The sequence below is a fragment of the Marmota marmota genome, unplaced genomic scaffold (genome assembly GCF_001458135.2).
Source record: "Marmota marmota marmota unplaced genomic scaffold, marMar, whole genome shotgun sequence".
Taxonomy (NCBI): domain Eukaryota; kingdom Metazoa; phylum Chordata; class Mammalia; order Rodentia; family Sciuridae; genus Marmota; species Marmota marmota.
The window spans coordinates 2766451-2783227 of NW_025999900.1; the positions used below are offsets into that span (position 1 = coordinate 2766451).

Here is a 16777-nt window from a genome sequence, read left to right on the forward strand (position 1 = left end):
CTCACTTGCCCAGTTGTTTCTTCCCTCTGAAAAGAAGTCGCTCCAAAACCTCCCATCTCATCTCAGGCTTATTTCAGAAACAATGGCTGAGTGCACCACTCCATCGCCTTCTACGAGCTTCTCCTAGCAACTGCTCTCAGGTACAGAGAGAATCGTGTTTCACTTGCAAAACCCAATTTAGAAGAAAACCAAGCGAGATCTTAACTTGTTTCATCACAATCCGTGTAATTATAGAGATGCTTTAAGTTTTTCTACTCTTTGACTTTTCTGTCAAGTAGTTTATGGTAACAGCCAGTGTTTATGGAGTGTTTATCATGCACTGGGCCGAGTGCCAAGCACATCACAGGCTTCGTCTTAATTAATCCTCACAGCCACCGCCCCCCCCCCAGGTGTGTGTGTTGTTATCTCTACTTGCCTGGAGGAAACTGAGGCTCAGAGAGGGGAAGCGCCCAGCTAGGAGGCCGCAGTGCTGGGACATGGGGCAGTGCTTTAACCGCGGTCTCTTCCGCCTCCTTCCTAGAGCCTGACATGAAACCCTGAGTTTGGGGCGTCTGTCTTCATGTGCAGAAGACTCTGATTTCACTGTGCAGTACACTCCTCAAAACTTAAAATGCTCTGCGAATTCAGAGTTCTCATACCTGATTCTTTTTGTTTGGTGTTTTTCATCCATCATCTCTTTTTTGTCCCAAAGGCCATTTTATTTTTAAAGGATGTTTTCATAACATCCATATTTGCCATCCTTCACACTCCAAAGCCAACCACGTTCACATAAATATTTTGCATCAATTTCTAATAAACATTCCTTGTTACCCTCTAACTTGTTCTATCCTTCCTTGTCTTTCAATTATTGTGTCTCTTAAGTTTCAGCCTACACATGCGCAAAGGTCCATTTTACTACCAGATTTTTTTCAATAATAATTGATTAAACACCTACTATGTGCCTCGTGTTATGTTACACATTAGCTCTAAGATTATGGTACTCTGTGCGTTCTCTGTCTCAGTTCCATTCCATACAACCTAAGCAGGATTTTCTAAGTTCAGACTCCCTGAGGTATTCTTGACATGTTCCTATTTTTCTTTATTCTCTTTGGCCTCTCTTTGCCCTCTCCTGCTATGGTCTTCCCCTGGTATCTTTTGTTCTTATTGTCACTCTAACGTCATACCTGTTACCTGTTGGGTTTCTGATACACACAGGTAGAATTTAAAGCAGAAAAAAAAATGCTATAACAATGTTCAGTCAATGTTAATCAACTGGAGTCTTTATACCCTCCTCCTGAATGCAGGATTTGTAGCTCCTGCCTTCCTGTTTGCCCTGCGGTCTTCAAAGGCCACCACCTCACCACTGGTATCTGAATGCCTGAGGCCCACAGGCTGGAAGAGGAGGAGACACGTGAATGCAAATTCTAAAGCAACAGAGAGCAGGGAGTGACTGACATTCAGAGAAGGAAGATTCAGAGATTTCTTGAAGCAGTTGATATCTCTGTCAGGCTTCATGAAGGATAAGGATGAGTTCATGCAGTAGACAAAATTAGGGGACAGGAGACAAAAATTCCAGACCAGTACCTTCAAGGGCATTCTTCAAAGCACAAAGAGCAAAGTGGCAACTGATGGGCCAAATTTCACCCACAAATATCTTGATCAGCCCCATGGGTACTTTTAATGCAATCCAGGGTCCAACATTTAATCACTTTGGAAACTTTGCATAAATATATGTTGTTTTGGCGTCTTAAAAAAAAAAAAAAACTTTCAGAATGCCTGGCAACTCTGGGACAGTATTTCCTCATCAACTGAAACTTTTAAATAGTCAGACAAGATATGTACCCTTCAATCTACCACAATCCCCAAAGCTGAATGGTTAAGATTCTGGCTCAGAAAATGGACAAAGGCTAATTTCTGCCCTTTCTTAGTTGTATGGACATAAACAGGTACTTTAACCTCTCTGGACATCAGTTCTCCAGGCTATACCTCCGTCTCCACCCTTTTCTTGAAAACATGTCAGTTTGGTAAAGCATGCTCCAGATTGCTAACATGTGGATCTAAACAAGACCCTGTATCATGAGGGTGGTGATAGACTTGCCTTGTAAAGTTCTCGTGGTGGTGAAATGCAGTCATGTTCCCCAAGCTCTGGGTCAGCAGGCTATGGCTGTTAAATCTGTGCAGCCCTTCAGACAGCTGGGAAGGCCTCTCTGCTTTTATCTCTTCCAGTTACTTTCAATCCAACACTACTACATACCCCACCGACACCAGGACGATCCAGAAGAATGAATGGTTTTCACTTGATTAGTCATCAAGGTCATCAGTGGGCTTGTTGTTGTTGTTTAATTCCTTCTTGTCAGACTCTTGGATCTTCTGTACCTCTGTGGCATGTTTCCCAGCTTTTGAAACAATAAGCTTTAACCACTGTAAAAGTATCAGAAAAGGGTTCTCTCTGTTGATATCCTCAATCTCCACCTTTTTCTTGAAAACATGTCAGTTTGGTAAAGCATGCTCCAGACTGTTAACATGTGTATCTAAACAAGACCCTGAGCGCTTACAGATGGATTCTACATATTTCACTGAGTAGGTCATTTTGTACCAAGAAACAGATGAAGTCACTGCTGTAAGAAAAGCCATATTTCTATGAGCCAGCTTTCCATTTCACACCTTTGAGAACATACATTATTTTTCCTCCCCGCAATCCCTCTAACAGGGGCTCTGCCTTTTCCCTGAACCAGGATGAATTCTTCTCTCTGACCCTCAGAGTCCTTGAAACGTGGTAACAGTACTTACCTCATAACTGGGTTCTGTTTCTCACACATACTTCCCAAATCACACCCCAAATCTCTTGGCTACTTTTCCTGGAACTATCGGTACAGCCTGATGTTATGTTAACCTTGTTACACAATAATGTCTTTATCTACTATTTCATTATCTTCAGTAAAGTTGGAATTGGGAGAGACAAGTTTGGGCTCCTCCTGCATCATCAAAGGCAAACTCTAACAAGCTTATCCACAGCACCATGGGGACAGAGGACAGAGTTCCCTGCCTATCTTGCAGGACCCCCAGTGTAAACCTGGCTCAACCAGGCTCTCCTGAAATTTCCAGAATCAGACTAAGGCTTGTGATCATTAGTGGAGAGGTTTCCCAGATAGAACATTACCACAGCACTTTCTAGGTATTTTTTCAGCATGACTGACACAAGCTGTCCCATTACAAGCAATAACTCAGCTGGCACATTGGTTGAACTTCCATCTTAACCAATTAGCATATCAAGTACGGACACAATCCATCCCGCCCCCAAAAAAGTTGACATTATTAGGAAATTTTTCTTCACTCTTTATTCCCCTTTTGTACCCTACTATTTTTATTTATTTTCTTTAAAAGTTATTTCCTAATCTAAAGGCCGATTGAAAGCCATAAAATAGGCTTTCAATCGGCCTTTAGATTTCAATACCATGCTTTTGGTATTTTCATTTGGTTCACACAGTGACTAACATCTATTAGAGACATTAGGAAATAGTTTCTGGACCCAATCAAAACAAAATTATTTCATTCTCAGTCTCTATAGCTGTGGCCTTTCAAATAAGAGAGCAACCTGGTTCACTAAGTGTCAACTTGACCAGCTTCTTGCAGAGCTGAGCCATAAAGGTTACAGTTACGGTCATGGAACAAGGAAAAGAACACATATCAAGAGACCCAGAGTTTAGGTCTAATTTTTCACTTTCTAATTTAATCCCTTCCTGGGGCTGTTCCCACTCTTGTTGAAGCTAAACCTCCGTTTTTCTTTAGTTCACACACTGCAGGTAACAGTCAAATACATCCTATATCAGAAGGCACACAAAAGGTTTTAAAAATTGGTAAATATTAATTAAAAATGTAGGTGCTAGGGTTATGGATCTATGGTAGAGTGCTGGCCTTGCATGTATGAGGCCCTGGGATTGAGACCCTAGCACCAAAATAAGATAATAAAATTCCCAATTTCCAACTCCTCTTGAAAAATACAAAAATGGGCAACCATCACCCAACATTCTCACATGGAAGCAGAATAAGACTGACTGCCCTAGAGGTGACGTGTACTTTACAGTCAGTCCACCATAGTCCCCACTTCTCCCTATTGCCTCACACCAGCCCTGATTTCCTTACTTATGTAAATTATTGGTCCTAATAGACCTATGATTTTGCTGCCCCATTTAACCATTTATCAGCTATAGTTTCCAAGAGCTTGCCATCTAGTCAACCTCTTCTTGAACCTGCTTTAATTTTTTTCGAAGGTGGTCTCCTAATGTGAAGCAAAAACTAACACATGTATTTCTCCAGATGTCCTTAATAATAAGAGGCCAACATCATGTTGTTGGCTCATACTGAGCTCACGAGCCATTTCTATCTCAGGTCTCCTACATTGAGGCTGACTGCCAAACCTGGTCTTCATGGCCTGTGATTTTCTTAATGAGAATCTATAGCTTTGGCCTGAATGTCTGTTTCTCATAGGAATTTTGTGATTATTAAATACACCATGGAATGACATCATTACAAAGTTTTCAAGTAAAGCCCCAAACAAGTACCAAACACTTACCATTTACATATACAGACCGTGCACTAATGAGGAAGATGTCTCCCTCAGCAAATGTATCTTATGATTTTTTAAAAAATATTTTTATATATTTTTAATTTCTTAAAATTTAAATTTTTAAAAATTTTTTTAAATTCTTAAAATGTTTTTAAAGTATGTTGAAACCAAATGATAATGCCAATCAGATATTACCTTCTTGAGAGATAGCTTATCCAAAGTATTTTAATCAAGGATGACCTAGAAATCCTATGCACTCTTGTCAGCCAATGTGATTCTGCTTTACTTCATCCAGGAGATGCATTTCACTTGAACTTGACTTCCACACTGCAAGCAAAAGAGAGGGTGCTAAAAACAATATCTTGCGGTCCTGTTGTTCACAACATACATTCAAATCATATCACAGTTTCAAATCCTCTCCTATTATATTTTCCTGTTAGGAAAAAATGTTGGTAGATCATTTTCAGAATTATTGTTTACCAAAAACGATCCACAACCATTTATTGTTAATATAAGACTATAAAAATAGAAAAAGATTAGGATTGCAGATGCAAATTGAAATGCAGAGGGGAAAAAAAAAAAAAAACATAATCCAGAACAATCCCCAGGCTGCTTGTAGGGCAGGCAGAGGTAAGGCCTGGCTGGGCCGAGGGTTGACCCACAGAGCTTTGCCCTTCTTTTCCTGCTCAGGCCTGTCTCTCTTTCTGTATTTAAGATCGGAGCACAGTGCTACTTGGAATGCTCAGCCCTGACTCAGAAGGGTCTCAAAGCGGTTTTTGATGAAGCCATCCTCACCATTTTCCACCCCAAGAAAAAGAAGAACCGCTGCTCAGAATGTCACGGCTGCTGTTCCATCATCTGAAGCTGCTGGAGACTCGCCTCCACCCCACCCAAGGGTGCAACAGCAGCCAATCTCTGCCACCCAGCTCTAGCCAAAAAGGAGGGCAGGACCAGAAATGAATTCCCTCGCACCAAGGCCGCCCCACCTGTGAGCTCCCCAGCACAGCCTCCCAGTCAACCAACTGCCACGTCCCCCGTCCCCCGTCCCCGCCCCGGCCAGAAGCACCCACGCCGCACCCCGGACGATAAAGCGGAGGCGGATTTCAGACAGTGTCGCTGCCGAACACCTGGGGAACAGTCAAGGGCCATCTCGCCCTTCACCTGCCCCTCCCACAAGCACAAAGCTGATGGGAGAGGAGGAGCTCAGTTCCTGTATTGGTGGCCTTACATCTTTTACAAAACTCGGGAATATAAAAAACCAACGTTTTCTTCTGAATCTGCTGTTTTACCCATGCGTGTTACGTTCCTTTTGCATTATTTCAAGAAATTTCCTATTTTTTTCAATTCACTCAGGCCTTACAAATCCATACCAAAGCAGCCTAAAGACAAGATGGTTGATGTTCGCTTCTATTTTCAGCATGTTTCTACCAAAGTCATTGGAACCAACATGTACCTCTGAATGCTGATTATAAGAGAACTTTAAAACTTTTCAAAATTTACAGAGCAATACCTTTTGAGTGAAAAAAAAAAAAAAAACACCATCTGAATTATTTTGCAGATCCACATTTTGGCCAAAAATTCACTGTAAAAGGGCTTAAGTTGATAAGTGACCTGTTTTTTTCCACCTACTATTGCCAGCCAGGGCAAACTAAAAATGAACTGAGTTAAGAAAGAAGTAATTCTGCTTTCCTTCCAAATGGCATGAAGGAAGGGTATGGCAGAACCCATCTTTTCAAATATTAAGCAAAATGGACTTCCCTGCTTCCTGCTCCCCTCCACCATTGCATGTTCTTTTCCTCCTTGATTTTACACTTTCTCCTGTGCCCAATTCCTTTGTTCTTCCCAGTCATAACCTGACCTAAAAGAAAGAGCTGGACATTGGACATGAAAAAGCAAGTGTTTCAAAAATCTCCCGGTTCAAGCAAAGTGCCTCGATTTTTCCACTTGCTTAGACAGACCGAAGGTGCTTCTAGCTTGCACTGTGGACGCTCCTGTTCCATTTAAATGACATTTTCCAGTTACAGCAGGCAGTAAATTACTGCCTCTCTCTCTCTCTCCATATTCATTATTCTAAAAGTTTGTCTAGGAACCAGGTTTGTGAATACCAAGCTCTGAATCCTTTTTCCAAATGATGCATTCCAAGGACTTTGGCTTAGGAGAAGAAAAAGCTCGCAGTAGGGGGATCTTGTGACCTTCCTATATGACAATTCCAAACATCCAGAAATTCTTGCGTCACAGGGAGCTACTTCCTCCCTTTTAATTAGAGAATAAGATGGCTTCTAATTAGTCTTATTTGCTTTCACGTGCCCTGGAATAATCCAGGTAGTCACTTGATCATTTTATATTATTGCATAAGCAAAGCCTGTTTTTGCAGTATGAAATATATCAAATTTTTTTTCATATTCAAGCTGTTGAAAAATCCAGTGTTTCTGTCCCTTCTGCTCCTAGAAGAACCACATAGAAAAGAATTGTATTATGAGTCTTTTCTCTTAAGATCTTTCATGATACCCCTTCAGTCTTTTGTTTTTATTGGTTAATTGGTTGGTTAGTTTAGAATTTCTGAAATGTGTTTTCCTTTCTTCCACATTGCAAGTGCTATTTTTCTTTTCTCCCATCTAATTGCTAGCATTTTCTTAAACACACACACACACACACACACACACACACACACACCACCTAAAAGGAAACAGGAGCTTTGTAAGTCAAAGCTTGACATTTAGAGAACATGAAGACTTTCTGCCTTTGTAAATGGAAATCAACCATGTATGAACTATAGCTGCAGAGGTTATGAGTTCATCCTTTACAAACAATAATGAGCATTTAGCCCTGTAATAAAGGAAGTGTTGTTAGTCAGTTTTGTTACATTATTGCATCACTACATCTTGCTAAAAGGCCACTCCTTACTTCTCATTGATGTGGATGAAAAATTGAAAGCAGTACATTAGCTCCACCAGAGAGAATTTTCCAGATGTGTGCACAGGCACATAGCTCCCCAGGTCATCACCTCCTTAGTGGGCCACTGGGATGAAAGCGTTCACAGTGGGAAGATCACTGTCACACAGAGCCGGAGCCTGGACAGAGAGAGACTATTGGTGTCGGAATGGAATACAGACTCCTCCAAGAGGCCTTAGGAGTCAATTACCAAGTAGAACAAAGCAACCCAAGTGAGTTAGCATCCCACCAGATCAGTCATTCATTCCCTCTTTTATGGCAAGACCTAATTCATTTCACTAGAAAGTGGTTTCTGCTGTAAGATGAAATGGAATGCTCTGAAACCACAAATATAAAAAGACATAGAAATCGGAAGAAGGATCTTTAATGGTCCACGCTGTCTCCCAAAGTCAACAAATGGCCGCTGATCTCCATGTGAGGACAGAGTCTTAACTTTTCAGAGCTAGAAATGGCCTCAGAAACTGTAGTCCAGTCCTTCCTGCACAGATGAGAAACTCTACTGCAATGGCCTAAGAGAGGTGTGTTGTGGCAGAGCCAGCACAGATCTTGGCTCTTCTGCTTCCCATCCAGTGCCCTTGAGCCTCAATTGATTCATTAACACACACATTAAGTTGGAGTTTTGTAGGCACATCATTGGAGTTATATCATTTATCCTACAGATCTCATATAAGTATTTTTGACCATATAAATATTCATATTATTAATAATAATTACAAAATTTATAAAGACATCTAGAAGGTAGCATCCAATGTGATAGATTTTTCACCATATGGAATGCATTTGACAGTACTTTATTCAAGCAAGCTAAGAAAATAATAGTAGAAGATGAAATCTTTAAGGTTACTCTCCAGATACATTTTGAACACACAACTTCTTATAGTTAAGCCACTATAAATAACATAAGCCATCAAACTACTAAAAAACTGTAGACAAGAATTCAGTCTATTTTCTAATATGCCTGAAATCCAGGGTAATCAGCAATGTAATCCCAATCTAATGGTTCAATCAATAGTTTGACAGATTTTTCTTTTTTGCGGGAGGGGGGGTAACTGGGATTGAACTCAGGGGCACTTAACCACTCAGCCTCACTAAGTTGCTTAGGGCCTTGCTAAGTTGCTGAGGCTGGCTTTGAACTTGTGATCCTCCTGCCTCAGCCTCCCAAGCTGCTGAGTTTACAGGCAAGTGCCACTGCTTCGGGTTTGACAGATTTTTTTTTTTCACTCAGATGTTTGATTGGTTGGTTGATGGAATTAATGGACTCCTTAGGCTATTTCAAAAATACAGAAGGACTAAGACACAAGTCAAAACCATGGTCCACATAAGAAATCTGGTCTGATTTCTGCCAAGAAAAGTTAGACAATTACTAAAGGTGAGAACTTCAGCAACATTAAACTAGGAAGCACCAAGCTGGGAGGTCAAAAGTAAGTCATACACATGTGGCAAGAAGGCTTTGGTACTGAAACTTTGATGGCAATATGTCTGTTTATGATATGCAAAGTATCTTTTGGAAGATGTGCAATCCATCAGAGAAGTGGGTGCAACCACACACAATGTTCATTAGACCCCCAATAGGAAAATAGTATTAGAATGGTAGCAAAAGAACACTCACAATTACACTCACAATTTTAAGAGAAAATAAAGAAAGCTAAATCCAAAATTCGAATCCAACAAAAAAAATTGGTCAATGTTTAAAGTTGAGCATCTTCAAGAATAAATACATTTACTGTCATGTAACTAAAAATAACAAATAAAAATTTTTTAAAAGAAGAAAAAATATATTTGACTTGAGGCAAGCATCCCCAGATGCCCTATGACATTCATAAATGCAAACTCATTCATGACACCAAAGAGATTCCAAATTGAGGGTTTGTTTTGAAAGCATACTTGACATCATGCTGGAGATTTTTATCTAACCAGTTATATGTTCATTTTTAAAACCCACCCTTGTTTAGCTGCCAGGATTTGAAATCTGCTTTCACTCTCAACAGATAGAACCAGAGGGCACCAGCTGTTTGGAGAGTCACTGAGTATGCTGTCCAAGTATCAGTAAGAAAACTGCACAAGATAGCGTCGTTTCCAGGACCCTTAGAAACAGAAAGGAAAAGAGAAGATCAGGGAAAACTGAATTTCTTAGGAAAGAAGTTAGGAATTTTAGAAAAAGGTAACAGGATGGAGAGGAACCCCCAACCAAACACAAGGCAGAACACACACCTGAGAATCCTCCTGGAGAGTGGTTGACTTCTGCCTGGTCTCTAGAGGCAGAGGGAGGAATGGACTGTGATTGTGAAGAGCACTCCATGATCATCAGGGCTCCTCGGGTCACGATCCTAGGGGATTCCACTCATGATTCACTACAGATGAGTAAAATTCTGGACCATGTTCTTTGGGTCTTTAATAGCAGGATGGGAGCTCAGCCTCTCACCATCTCTGTTTATATAGAACATGCAGTCAAGGAAAATCAAGAAATATGATTGAACAAATGAAAGTTTTCCTGAGCTTGAACATGACTTAAGAATCTGAAAAGGGTGAACTTTGGAATATCTGGAAAAACAAATTCCTTGTGTGAATGGTATTTATGCATCTTCAATGGGGTACTTCCAAAAGAAAGATTGTATTTAATAGGTACAAGTGCAATCGCATATGATAAAGCAATAATTTATGGTGCTTCAATGGCCAACAAAGACCAGAGCACCAAGCTCTATCTTCAGCATCACTTCAGCCATCAGGGGCTCCGCTGTGCTCTTTGGGTGTCCCTTGGGGTCAGGGAAACAAAGAGTCAAAGAGAGTTTGGCTCGTCTGTGAAATGGTGGGGTGCAAATCACCAACAGTTTTTGCCTTTGAAATTCCACTACAGGAAATTAGAGTAAAAACTGCATGATTAATTTTGGTCACAATATATTTCTTCTCCCTTATGGGGGATATGATGTCAAGAATCAGGGTTGCTTTGGTGCATGTGTGTTTTAAACGCATCCTACCCTGGAAGTTTTATTTGGTTCTATGAGTTCTGCTATGGCTCAGAAGCTTTGTGAAGGCACAGCTGGAGTAATTCTGTTATGTTTTTAGCTATGTCCTCCAAGTCTCTCAGTAACATAGTTTGCTGAATAGGATTGATCAGGATTATAGGGGATGTAATGTTTAGGGCATCAGGAGGAGAAGGTTCCCATAGTCACGCTTAGCTTCCCTGGGACCCGTACAAGGCAGTCTTCAGTTTGTGAGTTCTTTGAGGGGTGGGGGGTGGAGAGACGGCTTCTGAGTAGAGCTGTGTGTTTGGGACAGCTTTGTAAATACACATCTAAAATTACCTCTACCTAGTGTTGTTTAATTTTTTTTTTTTAAGCAGACTCTTTTGTCCTCAAGGAGTCAACAGGCAAGAAAGTTAATGAATTCTACATTCTCATCACCTGGTTACACTGTCTTTCTCTCTGAGTCAACAGAAATTACTGTTTAAGTACATCTCGGCAGAGTTTTTTCTCAACTGTAGCAGTTCGTGTTCTACTCAATGTAATCTCTACAGTCAAGGGAAGGACAGCCGGTCGGCTCGCTGGCTGGTGTTCCTACAATCTGCGTCTTATGTAACGGCTATTCTATGTACCTTGGTCATTATTAATGGAATGTTATTTCATGTACTCTTTAACCTTGCAGTTTATTTTGTGTCATGTTCTGATTTTCAAATCATTAAATAGTCTTTTTCCTACTCTCATTTGTGAGTCATTTGAAGGTGTCTCCGGCGATCACTTGAGTAAACTGCTTTCCACAGGCTTCTTATAGAATGGGAAGTTGTCTGGCCTCTTGCTTCTCAGAGTGTAGTCCGGGGCCCAGGAGCATCAGCATCACCCTGGAGGCACTTAGGACCATACAATCTCAGGCCTAGTCTAGACCTACTGAATCAGACTCTGCATTTTAATAAGACCCCCCCTCCCCCAGTAATTTGTATGCACAGTAAAATTGGGGGAGAACTGGTCTATGAGATGGTCAAGTTCATTATTAGTCTCTACATCCAAACACAGAGCTGCCTGATGAAGACCCCGTCAACTTAGCCTCTCAGGCTAAGGTAATGTCTGGGGCACCACGAGGAGAAGGTTCCTATAGTCAGCAACCTTGCTTATCACGCTTAGCTTCCCTGGGACCCTAAACAAGGCAGTCTTCAGTTTGTTAGTTCTTTGGAGGGAAAAGAGACAATTTCTGAGTAGAGCTATGTGGGTATCCCCTAAATTAATATTGAGTCATTTTCATTTCTTGGATGAATGAAAGGGCTGTCAGAAGTCCTTTCTTTTTCTTGTCATGTGCTACCCAGCTGCAGTAAAGGAATATGCATATTTTGGAATTGAGCAGAAAAGCAGCATCTGGTTTGAAAGGTCTGCTAAATCTAAAGTATTTCTGTTCTGAAAGCCTTTGGGGTGTTTACAAGGGAAAGAGGAAAAAAATGTCCTTTAAAATTACTTTTCCTGAAGAAATAAGATTCATACCACATGAGATTATAAACTTACAAAATAAACATAAAACAAATTTCTAAGGCATAAAACATTTAGCAAAGTTTCTGTCTTCATTTGCTTAGGACACGGAGCTCTAAATTTCAGATGGGGACAAAGGACCTATCCTCTGGAGAGAGCAGAGATCCATTCTGTAGACTCCCCTCTCCATCGCCTTAAGCACAGACCAGAATCTAGTCCCTTACTCAACATGTCTTCACTAAGCATCACTGTGGACCATGCTGTACAGAGCTCTTAAAAAATCACACACACACACACACACACACACGCACACACACGCACACGCCCAGTGAAGCCTATGGTTTTTTTCAATCTCCTTATTGCCAAAGAAATTCTGAATGCAAATCACACCTACCTTCAGACAAATCAGCAAGAGTACAAGAGGGACCACTTCCTACGCAAATGGCCTACCTAATTAATTCTCTGGCTAGGATGTCAGTGATTCGATCTCAGAATGAGGACCTGACAGCACTGAGATGGCACCATCACTAAGGGACAGCCTCCTCTGTGAAGGGCTGTCCGCCTCCCCCTTCTGCAGCAGGCTTCCCTTCAGACTGTGACAGAGACCCCACTTTAGTGCTTGCAATCAGGTGTCTTCCTTCAAGCCCTAAGCAATAGGAATCCCACCTATGTCCTGGGAGGATCCCTCTCCTGAGGAGCTTTTGAACGGGACACCTTTTACCTCTAGGAGCAGCTTGGCTACTCAAAGCAGCCAACATTCTCAGAAAGCTTTGATCAAATCCAAAAATTTGAGGATCTTAACCAAAGATTATTTCCATTACTGCAAATGGATCCCTGATTTCCTGCCTGTAAACTGATGCAAACTGCCAAAAAGCACTTCTTACACCAAGGACTGCACGTCCTTCCACAGCCTGGCAGGCCACGTGGCACCCCCTTCCACCCTTCCTTCCCCAGGCCACAGGGGAGAGTTCATTTTAGCCTTTTCGTGAGAAACTAGGAAAGGGAGAAAACTCTCATCAGCCTTGATTTCTCTTCAAGAATCCTTTTACTTGTAATTTTTAAGAGTTTGATTCCTAGTCCCTTCGCTGTGACAGTGAAGTCCCAGTCTGAGCTATCTGAAAGCCTCTCTTCTTTTGAATAGAAAGGTTTCTACTGAATAAAACACATTGGAATAATCAAGCTTGAAAAAGAGAAGCACCCCCCCTCCCCGCCCTGATGGTTTCTTCTCCCTCATCTGCAGTTTTAAAGCGTGGAGACTGGTGTGAGTGAATTTATGGTCCCTTCCCCCTTTCAGCTTTGTCCTGAAGTTGGCTGAGCTGTTGTCAATGCTGAATTGCACAGCTTATTTCAATTGGACTTTGTTTCTAAAAAGCTGGACCCGAAAACGGAACAAAATCCTCCTCTTAGAAACATTTCCAATGTATTTTACAATGCTGGGTGCTTTAATTCCACTCAGTAAAATCTGTGCCCCAACATATTTTAATTGTAATGTGCAGAATCCAAGAAGAAATGGAAGATGGGGGGTCAGAACAGCCTGGAAGCTCAGATCACCTGACTTTGATGGCTCTCCTCTCCACACAGGGACATCTTTGGGACCTTTCCATATATAACACAGTAAAGCCAAGAAAGCATGACATCCGTTCACACATTTCATTCAGAAAGAAATTGAAAGCTAACAGGGTTAAATTCCCATTTCAAGTGCAAAATCCTGGTGTACACTTCCTCAAGATAACAGTGATTCCTCAGTATCTTTTATTGTATACATATAGGGTTTGTTTTCAGTTAATAAATGTCCTTTCAAATCATTCCATTGTATTTGTGGCTTGGGGATATTCACATTTATTCTTTGGTTGTAATCCTCTCTTCAACATCACCAAAAAAAATTACCATGATGGCTTTTGGTATTATTAATATTCTGGTTAGAGCAAGATGTTTTTTGGTCCCCTGGAAAATGTCTGTCTGGGTTTGGGGAGGGGGCAGGTTGTTTGTCTTTGGCTTGACATGATTTTCCAAAAGTCACAATGGCTCACAATCAAGGCCAAAGCATATAACTTATCCTTGTGTCAGGAAGCCACTTTTTTTTTAATTTAATTATTCAGTGCATGAAAGAAATTGTACAGCTGGAGGAACTTAGGGACAAAAATAAAGCCAACAAGCCTGGGAAAGTTTCACTTCTGATAATGAGAACCTGGAAGAGAATAGAATGATCCCTCTAAATTCCTTCTCGAGGGAGACAAGTCTGCCTGGCATTGTCAATTATAGCGCCCTGCACCTGCCCCCCCCCCCCCCCCCGGCTCCTTTGTCTGTTCTCTATTTCTCGCTCCTGTCTCTAGATACCACCTGCTCAGAGGGCCTTGGCCCCTCCCTCAGACACTCCAGGATCCCACGAGCCACCGAGCCTTCCCCAACTTCCCCGTTCACAATTCCAAATAATTCCACTCCTTAAACCAAAGGGAGATTGTTCTGTAAAATAAATGCCAGAAGATTCATCTTGCAATTGAGGAACTTGATTCTTGTAATCCAGGAGACTGTTTCGCCAGTAGAAACTTGCAACAGAAAAAAAATTCGAACAGTTTGCTAAAGAATGGGTTTAAAAGTTACCTCTTAATAGTTTGCTTCATGCTCCGAAGAACAGAACCCAAAGGATAAAGCACACATTATTTTGAAGAAAGAGTCTCTTGGATGAAGAAAACAGTCCTTGTGGAAAATTTTCTGAATACAACTTTTCTTATCAAGACTAGATTATTTTCAGTTAGATATACAGTTCATTTGTTATGTCCGAAATGATTTTATTACATTAAGAATCTAAGTAATCTGGCCGGGTGTGGTGGCACATGCCTGTAATCCCAGCGGTTTGGGAGGCTGAGGCAGGAGATCGTGAGTTCAAAGCCAGCCTCAGCAAAAGCAAGGTGCTAAGCAACTCAGTGAGACCCTGTCTCTAAATAAAATACAAATAGGGCTGGGGATGTGGCTCAGTGGACGAGGGCCCCTAATTTTTTTATGTATATAATCTGAAGAGTTAATTGGGCCACTGCAGAGGAATTTGGTACTTTCCTAGTGGCTCATTCATTTCCTAACCCACGGAAGAAGGGAAGTGTGAATCACCACTTCAGGTAATGGATCTAATCAAGTCAGAAATATAATCGGCTATGAAAATTTATATTCTCCATTCAAAAACAGTCTCACAGAAAAAAAATCCAGGAAGACACCCCCGACACACATACACTTCTTACCTTTCATCAACTACAAATAAACATATTTTCAGAATAAGGAGTTACTGACCGTTTACCTAGAGCCACCCTAACAGGCCTGCACCACCACTGCCCACCCAGTTTTCACACAGCCTGGGCAACAAGCACAGAGCCCACCACCCTCGTCTCTGAGTCCCCCTTGAGCCTCTGCTTCTGTGCTCATTGCCTTCTGTTGTAACATTTGATTTGCATTCAGCAAAACAGCATCTTCCTAGAGGTTATAGAAGAAACCAGAGAAAAATTCCAATCCTCATAGAACAACCCAACCTTGCCTTGAGCCACCTCCAGGAAGGACTGAAGAAATGCTGATCAATGGTGTGAGATCCTCGAACATCAATACATTCCAAGACTTCTCCAAGCAGGAATGACTTGGAAGAAGCATTCCAAAAAACCCATCAGGCTGTAGTGGAAAAGGTTCGGTTCTTGGTCAGAGAAACCTGACATGTGCTAGTGTTTAGCTGTGTTACTTTGAGCAAGTTACTTGACCTCTCTGGGCTTTGGTTTCATCCTCCATAAAATGGTAAATAAAATAACAGTGTTTACTAGTATGGTTGACAGAGAATAAAGAAGAATTAGTATAAAGGGTCCTGCTTACAGTAGAGGTTCCATAAATAATAATGATATTTATGTCTTTATTTTCCAGTGCTTTGCACAAAATTAGGCTTAATAAATATTTGCAGAAATGAGAGGAAGTTGTAGAAGGGAAAGCAGAAAGAAGAAACAAAGAGGGAAGAAGGCCTTTGAAAGACATTCAAGTCTAGCACTCATATACATCCTGACAGATATTTTCCTCTTTTTTCATTAATAACTTTTCTGGTTACGAAGCATATTTACTATCAAAGTTTTTTGAATGGCACAGACTAGGAGCACCACGGACCACACAGCCTGCAGGTCACAGAGCTCTGGTTTGCATTGTAGCCCTGCTGCCTGCTACAGCAATTAGGTCCACTTTGCCTCCTACGGCCACTTGTCACCCGTGGTCTCTGCTATCCCAGAACCCCATCACCTCTGCCCACACCAGGAAGCCCAGTTCCCTAGCAGCTTCCCCAGCACCAGCCCCAGGCTACAGAGAAGAGCCACCAGGGGACTGCCCTCCAATGCAGCGCCCCCGCTGGGACGTTCCTTCTGTTCTACTGAAGGGCGAGTTCTCTGAACCTTCCTGGTGAACATGGCCAGCTGCAGTAAATCCATTTCAGCAGACACCCTTCTGTTCCCCAATACTCTTCCAGGACAGTTCAGACATCCTCATTAATGCCAGCCACCATTTCCCCAGGCTTGAAGGACCCATCCCAATGGCACATTGGGACGAGATCCTGCAACCTTCCAATGATGGGAAATGCTGAGGGCACCCCCATACGGGTAAACTCCTCTCATCCAGCCACATACTGTGCCACCTCCTCCTCAATCCCCATGGTGCACTCTCAAGATCCAAGACCAAGGACATCGGCCAATTCCTCCTGGTTACACTGTGACATCCTGATGCTCCTTCTGTGGAGAAGCTCCTTCTTTCCTCACAAGGCGAGCCTTTCCCCAGCCCGATCGTCCTGAGACTAGACGCTAATTATTCATCTGGAACA

General features: G+C 41.8%; 1 protein-coding gene across 2 annotated transcripts in view; it reads left to right on the top strand.

Moving 5' to 3' along the window:
* Rhoj (ras homolog family member J) overlaps positions 1-16777 on the top strand; it is a 102791-nt gene that overhangs the window by 72520 nt on the left and 13494 nt on the right. Inside the window, exon 5 of one of the 2 annotated variants that reach the window (XM_015489963.2) lies at positions 5262-11198. The exons of the other annotated variant lie outside the window; for it this stretch is intronic. Within the exon in view, the coding sequence (XP_015345449.1) occupies positions 5262-5408 (147 nt within the window). The 3' untranslated portion in view covers positions 5409-11198. Of the gene's footprint in view, positions 1-5261; positions 11199-16777 lie in introns of those variants that run through there. 2 annotated transcript variants of the gene reach the window in all.